General features: G+C 42.4%; 1 protein-coding gene across 1 annotated transcript in view; it reads right to left on the bottom strand.

Annotated features, from left to right (window-relative positions):
- AFF2 (ALF transcription elongation factor 2) overlaps positions 1–23,959 on the bottom strand; it is a 526,427-nt gene that overhangs the window by 37,392 nt on the left and 465,076 nt on the right. The window contains exons 10-11 of the mRNA XM_065915233.1: positions 3,616–3,775; positions 814–1,821 (exon numbers count right to left, since the gene is read on the bottom strand). Of these exons, the coding sequence (XP_065771305.1) occupies positions 814–1,821; positions 3,616–3,775 (1,168 nt within the window). The remainder of the gene's footprint in view (positions 1–813; positions 1,822–3,615; positions 3,776–23,959) is intronic.

Genomic DNA, 23,959 nt, shown 5'->3' on the forward strand with positions numbered 1-23,959 from the left:
ATCTTTAAAGCTGAACGATGACTTGAATCATCATTGCAGGAGTCCCCAAGGCAGCTATTCAAACTAATATTACTCAAGAATCACCATGAGATGATGTTATGCTAAAAATCTACTGTGACACCCAGAGATGTGTGCAATGAACCTACTGGACACAAACTCAGTTCCCCTGATAGATGTGCAATGGAAAAGGCCTTTCTGGGTTTCACCTTCTGATTACATTTGTAGCCCGGGAATCCAACCTGGATGTCCTGCAGGAGAGATTTTCACGAGTCAAGCCAACCACACAGGTCAGGGGGCCAAGCAGGCTGGACAGAACATGTGTCTAGTAGGAGTCAGGGTAATCAAAATGGAACTGGGTGGCAAGGATACTGATGCTTGTATGTAGAAATTAACAAGGCCTAGAGGATGCATTTTGACCTTATGAGTCCTGGGTGCCCTGCTGCTGCCGGGGCAGGAGACTGTAAAATAGTGACCCATGAATCCAGGAAGCAGGAGCAGCTTAAGTAGCCGACCTGACAGACTGGCTGCCTGGGGAAGGAGACTTCATATTCTTTGTTGCTACACATCATAATTCCTCACGTGCCATACTGGATATTCTTGACATTGGTTACAAAACCATAATTATCCCTAACACTTCCTCCCTGGTCATGTCAAATACTACATTCCCCAGGGAAAGTATTAATATCCGTTGCTTTCACCAAAGACTGCAATCCACTGACACCAGCCTGCTAGAAAAGGAGACTCAAGATCAAAATAGCCCAGACAGCCACTGCTCCCGATCACGTGGTTGGCCGGAGTGGATGGACGGCTTACCTTGTGCTTACGCTTGCCCTTGGGGGCAGCTTTCTCTGCAGGCGCCGCAGCTGTCTGCCGCTTGGGCTTTGAGGCCGTCTCCTTGTGGTCTAGCTTGGCTGGCGCCGCCTGGAGTGAGTTCTGGCCAGGCACTCGAGACAGTAGGTCAAGGTCAATCTTCACCCAGAGATTTTTCAGATTCTCCTGATCTCGGACAGGAGATAGAACCTCGGTTTGTGTGACAGGGACCGGTGACAGAGTAGGCTCCTCACTCGGGACTGGTGGGTTGTTGCCATTGCCACTGCTGAGAAAGCTGCTGAGGGTCAGGCTGGCCCCTCCGGCTTCCTTGGATTTGGTCGTGTTGCCCCCTGGAGCAGTGCATGGAGGCAGGACTTTGATCTGCAGGGGCTCTTCCTGATCCGTGTTGGAATCAGACGTAGACGAATCGGTCTCAATGAATTCCCGGGACTTTGGAACCATCTTGCCAGGCCCTCGGTACTTCTTCTTCTCGGGAGCCAAGGGGATGCTGGCCCTCGGTTCTTTCCTGGGAACTGGCTTGTGGGCAGCGGCTTTGCTGCGGCCTCTCGGGGGGTCAGGAAACTCCCCACTTTCCTTTTCTTTGGGAGTGCTGCTGGTGATATTTGGTTTGGGCCAGATAAACTCCTCAATGCTGGTGTTCTTCTCGACCCTTTTGGGCTGTTTTTTCCCAATTGTCCTTTGAGACGCTGTCTCAAGTGCTGTGGACAACTTATGCTTCAGAGCCTTTGTTTCTGGAGTTTTTGGGGTGGGTCGTGGACGGGCTTTCTCCCTGATGAGACCAAGGAGAGGCCTCTCTTTGGGTTCAGGCAGGACCTGGCTGGGGTTTGCCTTCACCTTGACCTGGACTTCCATTGGCTGAATGACTGGAGGAGGCACGGAAATCGTCTCCATGGGTGTTTCATTTTGGCCACAAATAAAAGATTTGTTTTGAGATGTCACTTTGTTAAGCCATTTGTCCAACTGCCACTTGTTGGTGGAGGGTGGCTCAGGCTGTGGAGTGAGAAACGGTGGCAAGAATGAATGTCACCTTTGGGAAGAAGTCAGGAGGACCCTCAGTGTACTGACTGTTAACTGGTAAAAGCTTTGGCTGTCAAGTGACCATTCACACATTTAGAAACATACATGAAATTCACATCTATCACATTCCCTAGACAGCCAAATACTTCACAAAGTGGCTCCACTATACTAAGTTCTACTTTTTCTGAAACTATCCCCTACTCTGGCCAGCAAGGAAAGAATTTTGCACAGAGAGTTTTTCCAGAGAGTGGGTAGAGAGCTGGGGAGGGAAACCGGTTCCCAAAATCCTTTGGTGGGACTCATTACTCAACCTCTCACCAGGAGGCTGAGAGAATGATCTCTGGCCCTGAAAAGAAATGTGAGTGTGCCTCAAGTGTAATTCAAAAGGAAAGTCTTTCTCTGCCAAAGTGTCAGGATCTCCTATACAATGTTGTAATTTGCTGCAAAAAGAAGAGGCCTTTTGTATTTTTACTGAAGGATAAAAAGATTTGACTTCCAAAAAAACTACTGCACTTTCCTTGGTGTATGGGCAATAATCAGTTTATGTGGACATGCTTGCAGACATTAGCATCTGCTGCTAAGCCATGGAAATGATGCGTACAATTCGGTGCTTGATTCCCAAGTTTGAATTCTGCCTGTTGAACTAAAAGAGCCATCATTTTTTATTAGAACTGCTCTTTTTTTTTTGCAAGCCATCAACTGAGGCTTATGGCACCACCCAATAGAGGATGACAGAATTCAAAACGTTTTGAGTAGGCCATGATTCCAACTGGCATAGAGCAGTGGTAGGTAAGGGTCGAGGCCATTAGAGCAGCTGCTACTGTTGGCAGCAGAGCTCGAGGTTAGGGGCCCCAGCTCTCGTAGCACACACCCTGGTTTCAGCCCTTCCTGTGAGATCTTGGGAAAGTTCTTTCTTACCCTCTCAGAACCTTATTCTTTTATCTATAAAATGGAATAATGATAGCCAGGACCCTATAGGGTTGTCATGAGCATGAAATGAGAAAATGCAAGTCACGAGCTTCTCATGAAGCCTGGCACATGATCCACATTCACAAAATGCGGGCTCTTATGAACAGCAGTAATGTCATGGTGGCATCTTCTTCTGTTATTCTTTTCTGACTATTGACAAACAATGTGTCCAAAGTCACTGAGGGATCAGCTTGCTGTACGAGGTGCCAGCTCAGGAGAACTGAGAGGCTGGCAGTCAAAGAAGATGGAGGGGAAAGACATGGCTTTGATCTCAAAATTATAATTTTGCTATTTTGTGGGACTATGTTATATGTTTTCATGAATTACCATTGAGCACATTTGAAAAATATTCTTTGAAATAAAAAAAAAAAAAACCTGTGACCTTTCAACCATCACACTTCTTGGATCTTACTTGCCCAGTGACAATTCATCACTTCAAGCTAGAGGAAGGGCTGGTGTCCCCAGACCTAGAAGTGGGCCTTGACTTGCTTTGTTGGTTCTCTTGAAAGGGAAGTTTTGAGCTCAGTGATTACTATTCCAGTCTAATAGTAATGGGGAAGCTCAAGGTTCAGAGTAGCTGAGTGACTCACATGGCACATCAGTCTCATGGCAAGAAATGTCCGTTAGAAACTTTACAAATACATGTGCTAGAATAAAAAAGTGCTATCAAATACCTGAGTGCTTTTCTGAAGTATTTACTGTGCTGAGGTCACGACTGTGCTGGAATATTATTATTATCGCATTATTGTGTGTGCGCGTGTCGGGGGTATTGTGTCGGGGCCCTGGCTCCTCACCCACCTCTGGAGTGGTCACTCGTGGCGCCTCATTGGCTTCGCTGTCAGTAGTGCTGCTTTCAGTGTCTGAGTCAGACTCTGAACTGCTCTCCGAGTCACTGGAGCTGCCGGATCCCCCACTGGTGGGCGCTGCAGGTGGGGGCTGGGGCGTGGCCAAGAGTGGGCTGAAAGGAAAATGACACCATTCATTGCCTTTTTACTCCCAAACTGGCTGGAAGAGTCCAGGTGGGCATGAAGACTGATCATCTGTGAGGGCCAGGCTGAGTGGAGTGTGCTGTTTCATTTTACAGATGGGAACTATGAGGCTCAGGAGGGAGTGACCCACAGTTCCAGGTTGTTTTTCTTTTTTTTTCTGTTAAGATACATTTTCAGTTGCTATCCTATTCCGAAATCTCCAGGCTTGTAAAGGGGCTCTGATCTTAGTTATACGTGCAGTACAGTCCTCTCAGCAAGAAGGGGTGAGTTGAATTCTCACTTTCGTCACAGAGGAGAGGGGTTCTTGCTGCAGCCTCACAGTTAGATAGAGGCGTGAAACTGGGACCATAGCCTCCCAGCTCCCTCAAAGGGCAGGGTTGTGTAAAGACACTGGCAGCCAGGTGCCCAGTGCCCAGTCCCAAGGTGAGCAGGGTTGACTGTGTTACCATGGAGATGAGAGGGTGCACTGCACAGCCTCTTCTACCAGAATTTCTGTAACCTCTTCAGATAACTCCAACCAGGAAGTATGATCATACAGAACTAACCATCTCTAATGGTTGATTTTAAATCTGTAAAGCTGACCAAGCAAAGCACAAGGAAATTGACACAATTTGCCACTCTGTCTTTATTGATAATCCATACTCTTCCTTACTAATCGTTTGCCCTCTGTGCCCCATAACAAATCAACCTCAGCTGACTCTTGGCACTTTGGGATACGTCACTGCCTTTCTGTCATTTTGCTCATCATCTTTGGGGGCTAGTTTTCCTGTTTTTGCTCTGACATGGGGCTCTAAAGTTGAGGGAGGGTTCTAATCTGTCTCTGTCTCATCAGCTCAGGCTCCTCTTTGGAGAGAAGTTTAAATCACAGAGAGGGGTGGCCTGGGGGCCAGAGCATCTTTGCTGCAGTGCTGGACTGGTCCTCCTACCTGTCTGGCTGGCCGTCCGAACCTTACTGCCTCTCAGACTCCCAGCTCCTTGCCTGGTTTTCCCCAGAAAACCCAGTCCTGGTCCTGGAGGACACCTGGTCTTGTGGCTCCACCTGCAAGTTTTGGCAGAGAGGGCCTCCAAGGGCCCTCCGGTGTCCAAGACTCTGGAATTACAGACCATTATTCCTCACCTGCCCCCACTTCATCCTCTCACCAAAGCCTCATTTTCAACATAATAGCTCTTGCCTGGGAAGGCAGAGGATCCCTTTCAAACCAGCATGGGTGCCTCGTCCAACTCAGAGAGCCTTTTCATTACATGTGCCTCGTGCCCCTGAAGACAGCCCCTTTCATCTCCCAGGTAGCTATTCTCTTTCATATAGCCAAAGCTCCTTTTAAAATGCTATCTGCTAAGTAAATGCTATCTGCAAGTACATTCGTCTGCCAAATACACCAAGCGATTAGGGGAAGCAGAAGAAACAGGGCCCTACACCCCCTGGGAAACTGTGTGTGTGTGTGAGTGTGTGTGTGTGTGTCTGTGTGTGTGTGTGTGAGACAGTGGGGCCAGGGATCTATATATACAACTCAGTGCGCCTCTTTCCCTGTATTCCTTTGCAGTATAATGACTCCATATTTAAGCAAAGTACTCTCTAAATCTAATCAATTGTTTTTGTCTTTGGTTACTAACTAAAGACTGAGGCAACAGATTTAAGTCAGACTAATCCAGAGGCTTGCTAACTTGGCCTCAATTCTCCCCAAGTAAAGTTTCAGATACAGCATAGAGCATCTGCAACACTGAGACTCCTGGCTGGTGGATTGACAGTTAAGATCTAACATGTATTCCCACATTTATGATTTTCAAATGAAAAGGTTGTTTCCTACTTTTGTTTCCTATCTATGCATTAAATTCTGGCTTGTGTGTGTGTGTGTTTGTATATAAGTGTTCCTTATCCAAAGACTTTTGGAAGTGAGATGAATTTTGATATTTAGATTTTTAATTAAACAATTCCTCTTGTTTAATTAAAATATAGATATAGATAGCTATATAGATAGATAGCTATACCATATCTATAATACCCCCCAGTGGATTCAGGGTAGCACCCTTTAATAAAACTCATTAATACTGCTGCAGTTAACAGTCACAGTCATAAAGACTTGAAATTAATAGCTGCACATCAGTTTAGGTCAGGTTTTGACGTCAAATGAATTTGGATCAAAGTCACTGAAAACAACAGTTCTCCAAACTTTCTGAATTTCAGAATTGTGATTAAGAGATTGTAGACATGGACAGAAATCACATATGAAAAAAAACTGACTATTTGTATGAGTAAATATAGATATACAGACACAGATACAAAATAAAGATGATTTGAAACCTAAGCGTAACCTTGACTGAGAACCAGTGAAATGAGGCCTGAAATTATTTTCCCTAAGTCTTCTTACAGGTAAATGTATTGCCGTGTTCTCAGGAAGGACCCTACAGCCAGTCAACGTTGACAATGACCACTCAGGGGAAACAAGTATAGAAAGAACAGAGAGAGGTACGCGAGTTTTTCATGCCCACACTGATGGACATAAATACTTGGGGATGAGAGGGACGGTGGACTTGAATTCAGAGAGAACACCATGAGAACTCAAGCTGGGGGTGAAGGACTTCAGCATCTTAATGAGGAAGAATTGCTTTCTCCAGGCAGTTGCACAGTTGGAAACAAGGAAGAGCCAGCATTGGTGGGAGAGAATGGCATTGCTTAAAATGAAAGTAAAACTGCCCTCTGCAGTACCTTCCTCTGCCTCCACTATCCATCTGCTCTTCCTGTGGTTGGTGAACAATCTGGCTGCACCCAGCCTGTTAAGGGAGGTAGGGCACATGTCTGAGTCTGACCCTCACTTCCTGTGGGCCCACCCTGCACCCAGCTGGGGCCCCTCCGAGAGCCAAAAAGTGAGTACAAGACCAAAACATTGTCTTCACAAGCAGGACAAACGTCAATATCAGGATTGACCGAGGGCCACATTCTTGTCTAGAATCCACTGTGGAGCTTTCAAGTTAGCAAATCATCACCATATTTCACTTTCAGTTCTTCCCTGAAGCCCGTTAGCTGTTCAGTTAGTTAAATTCCCACTTTTGCTACATTTACTTTCATGTATCACTAATTTATTTTTCAAATGTATATTAAACTGGCTATGAGCGACACTAGGAAACACAACTCTTGATTTTGCTGAGAAGATGAAGGACGAATGTGCAATTTCCATATTCTTCATTTATCAAACTGCAGTAGAATTATTTCCCACACACCATTTGCTCTTGTATTTTAATAAACTGCTTTTAAAAAGAATGCTAGTGGTTACAACAAAGATAATAAATGATATAAAAAATCATTAACATTTAATATATTAAACTATCCACTCTATAGTCTGTAAATATTAAAAGTGTACTCTGTGACTTCACCCTGAAAGTAATAAAACTGCTCAAAGGACACACATTTGTGGACAACTTCAAAGTGAACTGTTCAACCTTTTCAAAGATCAGATTTTGCTATTGTGTTCATTGGGGTAAGCAGTCTGTACCAAGTGTAGTGTAGCCTCATTTTAATCCTAACCCCATTCAGCAGGTCTTCATGGTCATGGGTCAGACTAAGGGCAAAGAAGTTGGCTTAGCAAGTCAATGATCCTAGAAGGGAAATCCAGGGTGAGGGAAGGGGATCAAAGAGCAGGCCAGTGGTGGAGAAGTTTGGGAGGCCTTTAAGATGCCTCCTCCAGACAGCATTGACCCTGGCATGGAAGGCTTGAGAGCACCAGGGGAACAGATGTCAATCTCTCTAAGCTTATACTGACCAAGCCTCTTCTGCAATAAAAGGCTCAATATGTGATAACATAAGATAGTCCAGAAGCCATATGAAGGAACAGGGACTTTTTTGCCTGGAGAAGATTCTGGGGCAGGGAGGAGGGTGGTTCATGTGACAACAGTCTTTAAAAACTGGAAGGTCTGTCCGGTAAGGGAGTGGGCTAGCTCTGAAGGTTTTACCTTCCAAGGTAAAACTAGGATCAATGAGTTCGAGATCTATCCAGGAATGATCTCACCTCAGCATCAGAAAAGGCTTAACAAATCTACAGTTGGCCACAGGAAGAAGCCATTGCTTTGTAGGCCTGTGAGCTTGATACCTTTTGGTGAACAGATAGCTGGCAATTAAGATTCCTATTACTGATCTACAATGGAGTTCAGTGATCTTTCAAGTGTCTTCCAACTCAAAGATTATGATCCTCATGAAACAAAACTGTGTAGGAAATTTTAGGGGAGACTCTTTGGACCTTAGAGAAAATTGTGAGGAGACCTTTGCCCAGTTCGCTCATTTAAGGCAGGTCTGAAATGACCTACTCTTGGCAACACGGCTCTTATATGAACCACAGAAGATTAAAGCTGCCTTTTTGTAGGGCTATTTCATAAATCAGACTTTCCACTAATTCAGATTAACAGCCTACAGAAAACCAAACATCTGCATCAGTGCTATCTGACTTGATTCTTAATTTAACTGTAAATTCCTCTCTCAGGAGATAAACAGGGATGATGAATTGGCCATTCTGCTCAATCAAGCTGTGTGGGCATCAGAAAGGAAAGGTCCCAGAAGGGGTAATGACTTTCTAAGGGGAAACATATATGGGAAGGATTCGACAAGCAAGGCCACAGGGCACAGATCTTGGCAGCATATTTTACAAGACCCCGAAATTGCCAAAGAGACATAATATGAGATGCTTGATGGGGGACTCTTTTATTAAACCCTTGTCTTTAGTTGAGACTTGTAAAAATTTAATCAATGTGACCCTTTTCTGGTTTTATGGAGATCAAATGTCTGCCTACCAGATAATTTGAAATGCTTCTTTACTTGATTCCATCATTAAGTTGTAAAGGTTTGGCCCTGGTGCAAAGGAATCAACATTTATACCTGATCTTTTCTCTCTTTCTCCTTTTCCTCTTTGAACTCTGGGTCCAAAAACTGAAACAATGACTTTACCACAGTAGGCCACTAGGGGTAGACACTCTGAGCCCTGAGCCTCTTCCAGTCAGAGGATGGGAGGGATCTATTTTGGTCTGAGTCGGTAGCTTTGGAAATCTCCCCCACCCACCCCAGAAAATCCATTTAGCCCTGTTGTCCAATAGAAATTTGAAGTGAAGTGAAGTGAACGTTTCTCAGTCGTGTCCAACTCTTTGCTACCCCATGCACTATACAGTCCATGGAATTCTCCAGGCCAGAATACTGGAGTGGGTAGCCTATCCCTTTTCCAGGGGATCTTCCCAACCCAGGGATTGAACCTGGGTCTCCTGCATTGCAGGTGGATTCTTTACCAGCTAAACCACCAGGCGGGGAGCTAGGCAGAAGCATAATACATATGACAGACAAAACCAGGTTTGCTCTATTTCTCCCAGCAGCTTTTCCTCCTCCCTGGATGGCCCCTGAGTACACTTTGAAAATAAAACACTGAATATCCCAATATTCTCACAAACAACTCAGAATCAAGTATGTTCTGTGTTAATGCAATGATGCTACTGATGAGCAGATTGCCATCCGCTTGTAATTGAAGCTACACCCTGGCATGACTCTGAGGAGATAATCTTTGTCTAGTGAGTGTGTACACTGGGAATTTGTCCTTTTGTCTGATTCTGGTGTTTGGAATGGAGTCTGCTCAATTTACTTACAAAACATAAGGTGATGTACACCTATCCACTCACATTCATTTTCATGGGCAAGTTACCATAGGTGATATAGATTAAAGCCCTGCCTGACGGAAGATGGCTGTGGTTGGTGAAAATGATGATCAAAGATGTCCACACCCCAATCTCAAACCTGTGAATATGATACCTCATGTGGAAAAAGAGGTTTTGCAGATATAAATACATTCAGGATCTTGAAATGGGATATGGTCCTGGATCATCTAGATGACCCCAGTGTCATCCCAGAGTCTCTGGGAACCAGACCTTGGTGTAAGGAAGACTCTAGTAGATTACTGCCACAGCAATGGGCAACCAAAGTGATTATAGCTTCCCAGAAAGCTGCAAGCTGACCATTTGAAACTTCCATGATAACTAGAAATGAGTAGCTCCTCACATTTTTCAATCACCAGCAGTAAGGTATTTCTCCTAACATACCTGGCATCTTACTTCCTTTCAGAGACCATAATGCTGAGTGATTTTGTCAATGGCTTTTCAGAGTTACATTTGACTCACAGTCTATCATGGCTTTCTTACTCTTTTGATGGACTGACTAGACTCAGGCTTTTGTCTTCTTTTCCTGCCTGTGTCCTTTCTCCCATCTTCAGTCACATATGTAAATAGCTACATTTACTCTACTGGTTTTAAAGAGGAAGCTTTAGTTCAGTTAGAGGAGCATGGGATTGGGAGTCAGATGATGTTTTTTGAATGTCACTTTGGATATTTATTTTTGTGTGACCTTAGACTAAGCACTTAACACAAGCATCTCAGTTTCTTCATCTGTAAAATGGGGTAATATATCACATAGGCTTATAAGAGGACCAAGCTAGGAAATTTAGGTGACAGAACTCTATTACCAAGTACTTCTTAAACTTTAACATACATTAGAATCACCTGGAGATCTCCTGCACATGCAGATTTTAGTTACAGAGTCCTGGAATGGGTCCTGAGTTCTGCATTTCTAACAAATTCCCAGGTGCTACAGATGATCCTGGTCAGTGAACCACACTGAGAGGACCAAGGGTACAGAGGCTATTCAGATATAAACTACTGGCAAAAAATAAGTTGGTGATCTGGACTGGAAACTAATGGCTAAAACACAGTTTTGAGATCAACTGTGGATTTTTCCCCCATAATTATTCTGTTCTTCTTTAGCAACAAAGAAAGTTGACTGCCTTTTATCATTTTGAATCTAACCTGATCAAGTTGAAGCTCTCTTTGGGCAATTATTCCTGAACAGATTTTATCAGATTCCTTCTGATAAGCACTGACTTCAGCTTATAATTTTCCTGAGACTCCCTGCCTACACCTGTACTTGACCAAGTGCATAATTCTTTCCTCCAAATGTGTCCCAAGGATCACCATGGCTTGCCACTGTCCCTGCCAAGTGTCAAGGTGGTATCAGAGTACATCCACACATCCACGGTCATGACTGGGGACCTGAGCATGATTCATAATGGCTAATAGAGATGGAGGTGGTGGAATTCCAGCTGAGCTATTAAAAATCCTAAAAGATGATGCTGTGAAAGTGCTGCACTCGATATGCCAGCAAACTTGGAAAACTCAGATGTGGCCACAGGACTGGAAAAGATCAGTTTTCATTCCAATCCCAAAGAAAGGCAATGCCAAAGAATGTTCAGTTGCACTCATCTTACATGCTAGCAAAGTAATGCTCAAAATTCTCCAACCAAGGCTTCAACAGTACATGAACCAAGAACTTCCAGATGTTCAAGCTGGATTTAGAAAAAGTAGAGGAACCAGAGATTAAATTGCCAACATATGTTGGATCACAGAAAAGGCAAGAGAGTTCCAGAAAAAAAAATCTATTTCTGCTTTATTGACTACACCAAAGCCTTTGACTGTGTGAATCACAACAAACTGTGGAAAATTCTTCAAGAGATGGAAATACCAGACCACTTTACCTGACTCCTGAGAAATCTGTGTGCAGGTCAAGAAGCAACAATTAGAACTGGACGTGGAACAACACACTGGTTCCAAATTGGGAAAGGAGTACATCAAGGCTGTATACTGTCACGCTGCTTATTTAACTTACATGCAGAGTACATCAAGCAAAATATTGGGCTGGATGAAGCACAAGCCGGAATCAAGATTGCTGGGAGAAATATAAATAACCTCAGATATATAGATGACACCACCCTTATGGCAGAAAGCAAAGAGGAACTAAAAAGTCTCTTGATAAAAGTCAAAGAGGAGAGTGAAAAAGTTGGTTTAAAACTCAACATTCAAAAAACGAACATTATGGCATCTGATTCCATCACTTCATGGCAAATAGATGCAGAAACAATGGAAACAGTGACAGACTTTATTTTCTTGGGCTCCAAAATCACTGCAGATGGTGACTGCAGCCGTGAACTTAAGAGACACTTGCTCCTTGGAAGGGAAGTTATGACAAACCAAGACAGCATGGTAAAAAGCATGGTAAAAAGGAGACATTAATTTGCCGACAAAGGTTTGTCTAGTCAAAGCTATGGTTTTCCCAGTAGTCATGTATGGATGTGAGAGTTAGACCATAGAGAAAGCTGAGCGCTGAAGAAAAGATGCTTTTGAACTGTGGTGTTGGAGAAGACTCTTGAGAGTCCCTTGGACTGCAAGGGGATCAAACCCGTCAATCCTAAAAGAAATCAGTCCTGAATGTTCATTGGAAGGACTGATGCTGAAGCTGAGGCTCCAATACTTTGGCCACCTGCTGCAAAGAGCTGACTCATCTGAAAAGATCCTGATGCTGGGAAAGACTAAAGGCAGGAGGAGAAGGGTACAACAGAGGATGAGATGGTTAGATGGCATCACTGACTCAATGGACATGAGTTTGAGCAAGCTCCTGGAGTTGGTGATGGACAGAGAAGCCAGAGAGTCACACATGACTGAGTGACTGAACTAAACTGAACCGAATAGAGATGGAGCATGCGTGATGCAAAAGGAAGCAGGTTTAGCACCTTTCCTGCATCTTCTCTTTCAATCCTCACAACAGTCCCCTAAGTCCAATGTTCTTACTACTCCATCTTATAGCTGAAAATACTGAGACATAGCACCAACAACATCAAGTTCAAAAATAGTTTTAAGGATACTTTCAAAGGAATGGAAAAAGCCAAGGTGTCTGTATCCCACCTCACTGCAGTATGAAATGAGATGGCACTGTGGAGGGGGCCAGTGTGTTCCCAGCAAAGCTAATAAGTGCTGGCTAATAAGCCATTTATGTCTTATTTTTTTGTCTATTCAGTTGTCAAGCCATGTCCAACTCTTCACGACCCCATGGACTGCAGCACACCAGGCTCCTCTATCCTTCACGATATCTCCCAGAGTTTGCTCAAACTCATGTCCACTGAGTCAGTGATGCCATCCAACCATCTCATCTTCCGTCACCCCCTTCTCCTCTTGCCCTCAGTCTTTCTCGGCATCAGGATCTTTTCCAACATCTTGAGATCATCACAGCTTGCATTAGGGAAAATAAACCAGTATTCAAATTTTTCTAGAAATAATTAGAAGTCTTCCTGACTTCTTTGTTATTGGTCAGAGCTGTTTCAACAAACAGCAAGCAGATGGGGGAAAAATCAATAAAGACAAGTATTTTTTGCCTTTAAAGTCTATTTTTTTAAATGCGGGCAAGAGAGAATGAAGGTAAGCAAGTGGATGGAACCTGGACTCCCACAACCATCTCCAGCAAAGCAGAGAATGAAAGGTTTGCAGTTCGCCTTCATAAGAAGCCCAGGGACGGTCAGAAGTCAGGAATCCATAACAAAGTCAAAGCCTTCCCATTAGAACTCCCTCAGTCACAAATCCTAGGTGGAGCAGGGAAGTAGTTTGACTGGGTGACTTAAACCCAGAAGCTGCTTCTCTTTAGGAATCTCCCTATTGTGTCTATAGGAGTGGTCTGGAGATGGAACCCAGCTCCCATCAGAGCCCCAGCCACGGGCAGTCTGAGTCCCTAGAAGAGTACTAAGCAGACTGCTGAGAGGCCCAGAGCTGCTTTTTCCTTGCTTGAGTTTTTTTTTTTTTCCTTTTCTGTTGCCCATAATACTCAGAGCTGCCTCACAACTGGGAAAGCAGGCATCCCTCTTCCAATACCCCTAGACTACATTTCTTCTTTGATGTCTCTCAACGCCAATCACCTTATCAGTATTGTCTGCTCCCCTTCACATCTGATTTGTTACCTGATGTATCAGAGACACTTGATTTGGAGGGTAAGCTTTTAAGGCCAGAGGCTTCATCAACCACACACAAACTCTGTACGATGTTTGGTATGCTTAAGACCACCTAGAATATAGCCATAAAGAGGTCTTCTCTGGACACCTATGGGAGAACTGTCCCTGGGTGCACCCACTGCCTATGGTCCCAATAAGCAAATGTCATCATTGGATCAACCAAACCAAATACTTCTTAATCACAGAACACTTGATAATATTCCAGTATTTTCACTCCTATGACCTCATTTGATTGCTACAAGAACATTGGACAGGAACAGGGGGAGAGATGAAATAGGTATTCTCCTACTTTACCCATAATACTCCAGGACCTTTTAGCCAATGTCACGCAGCTGGGCTCTGAGGGGGGGGGGGGGATGGTGATTTCCTCAAGCTACTGGGACTCTTTCTTAAACTGCAAGTCTAGCTTGAGGAATGGAAAAGAATACAGGAACCACAAAATCCACCCTATAATCATACCAAAAGGCAACCAGAATTCAGAATTAATTCCAAATGCCTTCTTTAAATGACCTAATGAGATGCATTGCAAGAATTCAGTGTTCAAAACACTAAAGGCCATCCACCCTGTAGGCTAAGAAAGCCGTGTTGCATTTGACTCCTTCAAATGACAAAACTCACTGAGGCTAGAGGAAAATGTTTCCAGTTTACAGATGATAACTATTTCCACACACAGTAGTAGCTTGTAAGGATTAAATAGGGGAAATGTAAATGTCTTTTATGCTTCACATCCTTGTGTTTATTCAAAAGTTGTATTTGTCTTTAAATAGGTAATAAACATGGTACTGAATTCAAAAGCTACAGTGAGGGATACAATGGAAAGTACATCTTCTGCCCCTCTACTGTCATGTTACACAATTTCCCAATATTCTCCACTATTATCAGTTTCTTATGTTTCTTCCAATAATGAAGTGAAGTGAAGTGAAGTGAAGTGTTAGTAGCTCAGTCATATCCAACTCTTTGCAACCCCATGGACTGTAACCTGCTAGGCCCCTCTGTCCATGGAATTCTCCAGGCAAGAATACTGGAGTGAGTTGCGATTTTCTCCTCCAGCGGATCTTCTCAACCCATGGGTTGAAACCAGGACTCCTGCATTGCAGGCAGATTCTTTAACCTGAATCTCCTACATTGCAGGCAGATTAATAATATTCTATGAATATTGCTAGGTATGCTTTTCAATGAAAGTATTTTAGATTATAAAAGTAGAGCTTTCCTCATGGTCCAGTGGTTAAGAATCCACCTGCCAAAGCAGGGGACATAGATTTGATCCCTGGTCCAGGAAGATCCCACACTCTGTGGGGCAATTAAGCCCGTGTGATCCAACTACTGAACCTATGTTCTAGAGCCCAGGGGTCACAACTACTGAGCCCATATGCCATAACTACTGAAGCCCGAACTCTGCACCAAGAGAAGCCACCACAATAAGAAGCCTGCACCCTGCAACTAGAAAGTAGCCCCAACTCAATGAAACTAGAAAAAGCTCACACAGCAACAAAGACCCAGTACAGCCAAAATAAATAATAAAGTTATTCCTAAAAAATAAAGTTCCTGTATATGGGATGATAGGGCATTCGATGAATGGCATTCCAAGTCATACATACAATTTCTAAAATAAAACTTCTACAGTTTTGTTACTGAATGTGCCTTCATTCTTAAGTCTGAAATATACACATGAACACTGCAATATCGAAGTGAAAGGCAAAAATTGCAGCTTGGAAAAGTGCGGTGTTAAACCCCAGCGTCAAGAAGAGGCAGGAACGTAGCCCAGAGCTGGGAGGGGCAGAAGCTGCTCTGGGTGAGACCAGGCTGCAGGTTCCACATCAGGAAACAGTTTGCCGACTGTTTTCCACCAGGACACTTCTTCAAAGTGTGGTCAACAAGCTATGGAGCCACTTCCTCACACCTAGAAACTTCTATAGGCCCACCAATCAGGCTTCGTAGCTCTTTGTCCCAATTGCCACCAACAACCCTTGTCCTGCCTGCTCCCTGTTGCAAATCAGGTGTTCTTGCCATACTTCTCGCTCCATGTTAGACTGAAAGCTTTGATTTGTTTTGTACTTGGGCCCAGTGACAATATACAGCCTGCGATCTCTTGGTTTCAGAATTCGCCATGACCTCTTGGCAAGGAGATGCAGCTTTTTTTCCTACAGGATTTTCAGAGCTCTTTTTCCATTACCCCTCTACTTTAGGGCAAGTCTTTATTTTTCTCTCTTTATTTCCCATGCCTTTGTTTACCCTGTCTATTCCATCTAGAATGACACTTTTTCTATCTCTTTTGTTTCCTTAAATCATCTTTTAAGCTCATATTCAAATACCATGAATCTTCTCTATGACTTTAATTCTCCCAGATACTTCCCTGTTCTGATTTCTTTTCACTTACTTCATCACAGTTTATCACTTAATAATTCTCGAATTATGACACTGTGCTAACATTTTGCCTGCTAACCTAAAATTGTACATGCCTTGATGGGCGGGGCAACACTGTACAATCATTCTGTGTATCCCTAGACTGACTGGCATGGTAACTCGTATATACTCTTCTTGTTATGAAAAAACACTCCGAATGATCACAATGAACAGAAAATCAGCACAAACAAGGTTAGCTTGTAAAGAGCAATGGTTAATTATTAAAAGTCTATGGACAGCTGACTCTCAACAGAAGTCATACTTGGGACAGCCCACCCAACACCAAAACATCCTGAGTCAGAATTAATTTGATGAACATAAGCAAATAGGTTGCCCGATGATGGATTTGTAACCTTTTAATTGGTTGGATGGCTGTTGGCCAACCCTTCCTTCAGCTTCAGTTCCACTGATAAAATATAGCATATTTGGATGGACATGTGTGCGTGCTTGGTCACTCAGTCATGTCTGACTCTTTGTGATCCCATGGACTATAGCTCTCCAGGCACCTCTGTCCATGGGATTCTCCAGGCAAGAATACTGGAGTGGGGTGTCATGCCCTTTTCCAGGGGATCTTCCCAACCCACGGATTGAACCCTCATTTCCTGCTTGGCAAGTGGATTGTTTACCACTGTGCCATTTGGATAGACAATTTCAATGTAATTGGTATCTTTGAGCAACAGCTGTCGATGGGGTGCAGAGTGCAATGTACATGCATGAACATAAGAAATAAATGATGTGGCTCTTACTGAAAATGAGTGCTATCTATAAACAGACTTTCCCACTTTTAATTAAAATGATGATTCCGTTATTCTGATTTGTCTGAAACGTTAGCTACTCTCATCATATCATTTTGATACATTAACCGGCCTGGTCTACACTGTGTGTGATATTAACTCCCTTTCTAGTTGATGGTTTTTCTAGTGGCGTAATTAATTTCCTCATGGAAGAAAAAGTATTCAATCAATTTGGGATTAAATTTGAGGTTGAAGGACTTTCACAAAAGACAGAACTAAATCTCCTAGCCCACATGCATTGCTAATTATGACATACTCACATTAAGAACAAGAAGGTATTCACTTCCCATGATAAATGGGCCTGAAAATCATCCCCAGCATTTACAATAAATCACAAAAATCATTAATAAACAGGCAGTGGGAAAAAAGACAGTTTCTACAAGAATTCACTCCCATTCTTTGCCTAAGACTATCAATGTCATGTTTAAAGCTGACATCTTAAATCTTCTCTACAGAAGCCCTCTAAGTCAAAAAGCCCAGCTATTTTAAACAGAATTTCCTATGCCTGTTATTTTGAATGACAGCAAAGGAAATACTGGATCTTTAATCCTGTAATGCTATCTGCCTGAAAATCTTGCCTTCCAGCTAACAGTCTCCCTTCTCATCAAGGCTAAATTAAAGGAGGTCAAGTGTAAATGAGAGAAGAAGAGGGGACCACACTTTCTTCATACTCTGGGAGCTCCTTTGATCTTAAGCCTAACGTGCTTTTGACGTCAAGAGGAAAAGTCTGATCATGGCCACCAGAAATAAAATAGCTAAGTACAGGCAGCCTTATTCAACATAGATTCCTGTATGTGGAATGGCAGGGTTTACACTTGAATCTAGATCAATAGCAGTAAGAACAGCAATCCTGTATGACAAACGAACCCAGAGCCACTTAAAAGCTGACCTAGAAAGAAATGGAAACAAACATAGGCATTTCTCCAAGAACTTGCAGGATCTGTACTAATGACAGGCTAGTAATAACAAGGTCAGGGTGTTTGGTTTTGTCATTAAGAGGAATTTGTCATGTGGAGGAACTTGTCATACAGAGGAATTTGGGAAATTTAGCCATTCTGAAGAAGGCAGAATTTAGAATAAAAAGGATTAAACAGACAATTAAAAATACATTCAGAAATTAAGCAAATTATATTTGTGGTCATGTGAAAACCCAGGAATCCGCCTATCTTGAGAGTATGTCAGTAGCAAGTCAGCATTATACAGGGTCCCTAACAGCTAAGCCCAAACAAGTGTACATCTTAGGAATTATAGTGAAGAAAGGCATTCACAAGGTGGGGTGGGGGGCCGGGGTTTTAAATGTCCAAAGCAAGAAAAATATGCTCACTTACAAACCACATGAGATGTGTACTTTTAGTGAGATATGTTCTCTAGCCTGATGTCAAATTCCCGTGCAGTTTCCACCAACCTGCACTACTTGGGCTTTATAATGACAAGACCTAGATACACTACTCTGCTGGTTGGAAACTTGGGAAAAAAATTGATGGGGTAGTATATGCTAAAAATGTTCCCTTTGACTACAATTATATTTCACTATGTATTTCAGACAACTATGCTTAAATTCAAGGTATGTGAATGATAGAGAATGTGTGTACCCAGGTGTGAATGTGTGTACATGCCTGTGACTGCGTGGATGCATTTATTGGCTAAAATCCAATATGGCTAATACCAAGACAAGTGAAATAATTTCAGCATGAATTAAAATAGTTGCCTAAGGCCTCCCCAGATGGTACTAGCGGTAAAGAACCTGCCTACCAATGCAGGAGACGTGGGTTCCCTGGGTCAGGAAGATCCCCTGGAGAAGGAAACGGCAACCCACTACAGTATTCTTGCCTGGGAAATCCCATGAACAGAGAAGCCTGGTGAGTTACAGTCCATAGGGATGCAAAGAGTCAGGCATGACTGAAACAACTTTGCACACACACCTAAAAAGTAAAACAATATTGAGAGAAATATCACTCTTCAAATGAGGTGCACAATGTTGATTTTAAAAATGATGCTGCTATTAATTGATTAAGAACAGAAATGTTGACTTCTGTAGCACACACTGGGCATTAAGTCATCAAATAAAGAAGATACTGTTGTTGTTCATTGTTTACATTAATATTCATGTGAGTTCTAGTCATGTTTTGATAGCACGCACAAATGTACATTCACATGTATGAAAGTCAAATACTATTCAGGTTCTCATCATATATGCAAAAATTAGTTGTAGAAATAAGAATATATAAAAGCAAGAAGTCTAAAAGAGCAGAAATGGTGATTATTTTTCTGTCAAATGACTCATTAAATATTCAAGGTAGATGTCAACTCTCTTTCAGTTAGCCATGAAACTCATGAAAAGCAGTATGCTTCCAATATATGGAGACTTCCCCGGTGGCTCAGATGGTAAACTGTCTGTCTACAACTTGGGAGACCTCGGTTCGATCCCTGGGTCGGGAAGATCCCCTGGAGAAGGCAAGGGCAACCCACTCCAGTACTATTGCCTGGAAAATCCCATGGAAGGAGAAGCCTGATGGGCTACAGTCCATGGGGTCGCAAAGAGTCAGACACGACTGAGCAACTCCACTTTCCACTTTCCAATATATGGAAACAACTGAAGTGTTCATTGACAAATGAATGCTTAAAGAAAATGTGTTATCTATTTTGTTGTTGTTCAGTCGTTGTGTCTGACTCTTTGCAATCCCATGGACTGTAGCACACCAGGCTCCCTTGTATCTATCAATCAACCTATCTAACAGATAGGAATATTATTCAGCCCTAAAAAAGTAGGAAATCCTGCCATTTGCAACAGCATGAATAAACATGGAGGATATTATGCCAAGTGAATAAACCAGACACAAACAAAAATACTACATATTCTCACTTACATATGGAATCTAAAGAAAAACTCCAATTCATAGTAATGGAGCATAGAATGGTAGTTTCCAGGAACTGGAAGGTAGGTAAAAAACTGGTCAAAAGGTATACACCTTCAGTTACATGATGAATATGTTCTGGAGACCTAATGTGCAGCATGGTGGCTCTAGTTAACAATACTGCATTGCATACTTGCAACTTGCCAAGAGAGTAGATCTCAAGCGTTTTCACCACAAGAAAAGGTTATCAGATGAGGTCACGGATGTGTTTGTTAGCTTGACTGTGCTAATCATTTCACAATGTATGTGCATATGAAAACATCACAGTGTGTACCTTAAATATACACAATTTTTATTTGTCCATCATAGCTCAGTAAAGCTAGGGGGAAAACTGATAGCCTTCTGATTGGTCATAGGCCAATGATAAATTCCTGATGGTGGAGCTATGGTTTCTATAGAAGCAACCTACTCTTCCAGGAGTATAAATGATCCAGTACAGATCTAGGATTTGATGACATCTTCGATATTTTCAGTAATTAAACAAATCTTGTCAAGAAAAAATACCAAAGTATAGCATTACTTTTTCCCCTCTTTCTTCTTTCCCCTCCTCCTCCTCCTCTCATTCTGGCATCTTACTTGTAAAAGTCTCAATATTCATAATACTGTCCATTTTTAATGGTCCTTTATTTCTGAATTGTATTACAAAAGGACCTGACAAAGTTCACTTATAGAAATGTTTCCAGGATATATTTTTTTAATTATTTGAGTCAGAATGGGAGAATTTTTCCCCCAATTCCTTCTAAATATCTTGTTTGCCTATAGCAGGAGGTGTACTAAGTCACTTCAATCATATCTGACTCTTTGCGACCCCATGGACTATAACCTGCCAGGCTCCTCTGTCCATGGGATTCTCCGGGCAAGAATACTGAAGTGGGTTGCCATTTCCTTCTCCAGGGAATCTTCCTGACCCAGGGATCCAACCTGCATCTCTTAAGTCTCCTGCATTGGCAGGCGGGTTCTTTACCACTAGCGCCATCAGGGAAGCCCTATAACAGGAGAATGCTATGCAAAAGAACAACTCAAATATTTAAAAGTTTTTTTAACATTTCTATTTCAAATAGTTCTTAGTTGACTCCAATCTAGAATGAGCAGGGAGAAAGAACCCAACCTCCTATAATTTGCATATTATGAATGTCATTTGAGAAGGGCAAGAAAGGGCATGCCATCAACTGCAACGTGAAGAGATGTTAATCACCGCTTCTCTTGCTGTGCTTTTTTGCTTTAGAGGTTACATCTTTGGAAGCCCAGCCTGTGTTAATTGTGTTTCCAAATTGTACACGGATCTGCAAGAGGAGACCAAAGCAACTTCTGCTCCATGATTTTACTTTCCTTTAATATGATGGTTTATACACTGTGGTTTATTCATTTATTGGTCTGATGGTTTTTATGAGTTGTGATTCAACATAGGTTCCTTTCGAGTATGGTGTTTTATAAAGATATGGAGAATATAATATAAGTGTGATACAATTATGGTTATGTGCCACACAAGACAATACTGTAAATATGAGGAGAGTCTGAAAAGCTGCTTAGCAAAATGATCTTAATATACAAGGCAGTGTGAAAATGTAAGAGGAATCTATAATGACAATGAAGATTAGCCATTTGCTCTCTAACCTTATTTACAGAAGCAATCAGAGGTATTCAGGTCGAGTTAATGACCCTGTCTCCAATTAATTCAATTGTCTACAAACAACACTGGTGCAGTGGCTCTCTTCAAGTCTGCCACACAGTCTCAGAGGGAATACATAAGACTCCATTAAAAGTGACAATAATAATGCATTTATTACTGAAACGCTATTGTATTATAAATAAATTCCTCATGTTAAATTATGCTCCCTGCTTTAACAGAAATTCAATTACTGAAATAATAAAAAGATGGTGTATTTGCCAAGTGCTTGGACTATAATCTGGCTGCTTTAGTTACCAGCAGTTGGCTGTTTTGCAATTTTTCCTTCATAGACTATTTCTTTTGAATAAATGCCAGACTTTTTCATACACATTTTATGAACAAGTTGCAAAATGAAATTTTGAGCTTTTGAATCCAATTATGAAAGACATAACTAAATCTATTATTGAAAAAAAAATCTAGTAAGCCCTTTCTGCCGTTGTTCAGAACTGTCTGGTAATTGAGGTAAGCACAGGTGCTGCTCATTATGGACCATTGTGCACCATCTGAATCCTGGGAACTGTAGAATTCAGATGGTTTCAACTCTGTTTGTGTGAATAACAAACAGGCCTGATTCTGCACTTGTTTGTACAAGCTTGTACACAGCTCATTTGGGACTTCGAAGACACCTGCTTACCCTTTTGAAGCCAAAACAGTATCATTTATGTTCTGGCTATCCTTTCCATGACAATTTTGCAAAAGCAACAGATTTTGCCTGCTCCCTTCCCTCCCACCATCCCCTCCACCATGCAGTAACTTCAACACACCCTTGTCTTCAGTGATAGAAAAATGAGTTGAGTTAAGCTATGGCAATTATCCAATAACAAGAGAAGACACAGAGCTGTATGACATGGCAGAGGGAAACAAAGATGCAGCTTTTCTCATGAAAGAGCTTTGACAAACCAACTGTCTCAGGTGCATGGGGGATACGGTTTATTTATGTTTAGGACAGGAGATTTTTTTCCCCTTTCTTTTGCCCTTCCTCTGGGTTCTCACATGTCTTGTTTCTTTGTGTTTTTTTTTTCAGCTTTATTGAGATATAAGTGACATAACATCATGCAAGTTTGAGGTGTGTAACATGGTGAGATGGATATAACAGAGGTGTGTAACAGAGGATGAGATGGTTGGATGGCCTCACCGACTCAATGCACATGAGTCTGAGCAAGCTCTGGGAGATGGTAAAGGACAGGGAATCCTGGTGTGCTGCAGTCCATGGGGTTGAAAAGAGTTGGACATGACTGAATGACTGAACAACAACAACATGGTTATTTGGTATATGCATATATTGTGAAATGATGACCACACTAGGATTAGTTAACACCTCCATCACTCCATCAGCTCACAGAATTACAATGTGTGTGTGTGTGTGTGTGTGTGTGTGTGTGTGTGTGTTGAGAACATTTAAGATTTCCACTATGTCTCATCTTCAGATGGGTCATCTGAAAGCAGAGAACCTTATAACACAGAGACTTGTTTCCAGCTCTCAGAATGCAAAGGGAAAATGACTTTTACCAATGTTCTCATCTCCCGTACCCCAGGCACAAGGCCAGCAGTCATCAGTTAAGTTGGCTCCCTTGAGAACAATGAAGCCTGCACTGCAATCCTGAGCTTCTGAGTGACATCACACGCCCACCTGAATATTCCAGTCTTGCAGAAGCTTCTCGGTGCTATAACTAACTTTAATTATCCAATGACTTGGCATTGTCTCATTTCACTGAGGTCGCACCTGCTGTAAAGATAACACCCAGAAAATAATGTAGTAACAAAGCAGTAGTTCTGCTGTACAACAGAAAACAAATCTACATCATCCTTCTCTCCACCTCGCACTCCACCCAAAGTGACCATTCAGAAAAGGTGACATTCTAAATTCCCATGTCTGAATGTCACAAATTGGGTGAAAGACATAAACTTAAAGATATCAGTTGAGTTCAGTCACTCAGTCATGTCTGACTCTTTGTGACCCCATGAATCACAGCACACCAGGCCTCTGTCCATCACCAACTCCCGGAATTTACCCAAACTCATGTCCATCGAGTCAGTGATGCAATTCAGCAATCTCATCCTCTGTCATCCCCTTCTCCTCCTGCCCCCAGTCCTTCCCAGCATCAGGGTCTTTTCCAATGAGTCAACTGTTCGCATGAGGTGGCCAAAGTATTGAAGTTTCAGCTTCAACATCAGTCCTTCCAGTGAACACCCAGGATTGATCTCCTTTAGGATGGACTAGTTGGATCTCCTTGCAGTCCAAGGGACTCTCAAGAGTCTTCTCCAACACCATAGTTCAAAAGCATCAATTCTTCAGCATTCAGCTTTCTTCACAGTCCAACTCTCACATTCATACATGACTACGGGAAAAACGATAGCCTTGACCAGACGGACCTTTGTTGGCAAAGTAATGTCTCTGCTTTTTAATATGCTATCTAGGTTGGTCATAACTTTCCTTCCAAGGGGCAAGTGTCTTTTAATTTCAAGGCTGCAGTCGCCATCTGCAGTGATTTTGGAGCCCACAAAAATAAAATCAGACATTGCTTCC

The sequence above is a fragment of the Muntiacus reevesi genome, chromosome X (genome assembly GCF_963930625.1).
Source record: "Muntiacus reevesi chromosome X, mMunRee1.1, whole genome shotgun sequence".
Lineage (NCBI taxonomy): Eukaryota > Metazoa > Chordata > Mammalia > Artiodactyla > Cervidae > Muntiacus > Muntiacus reevesi.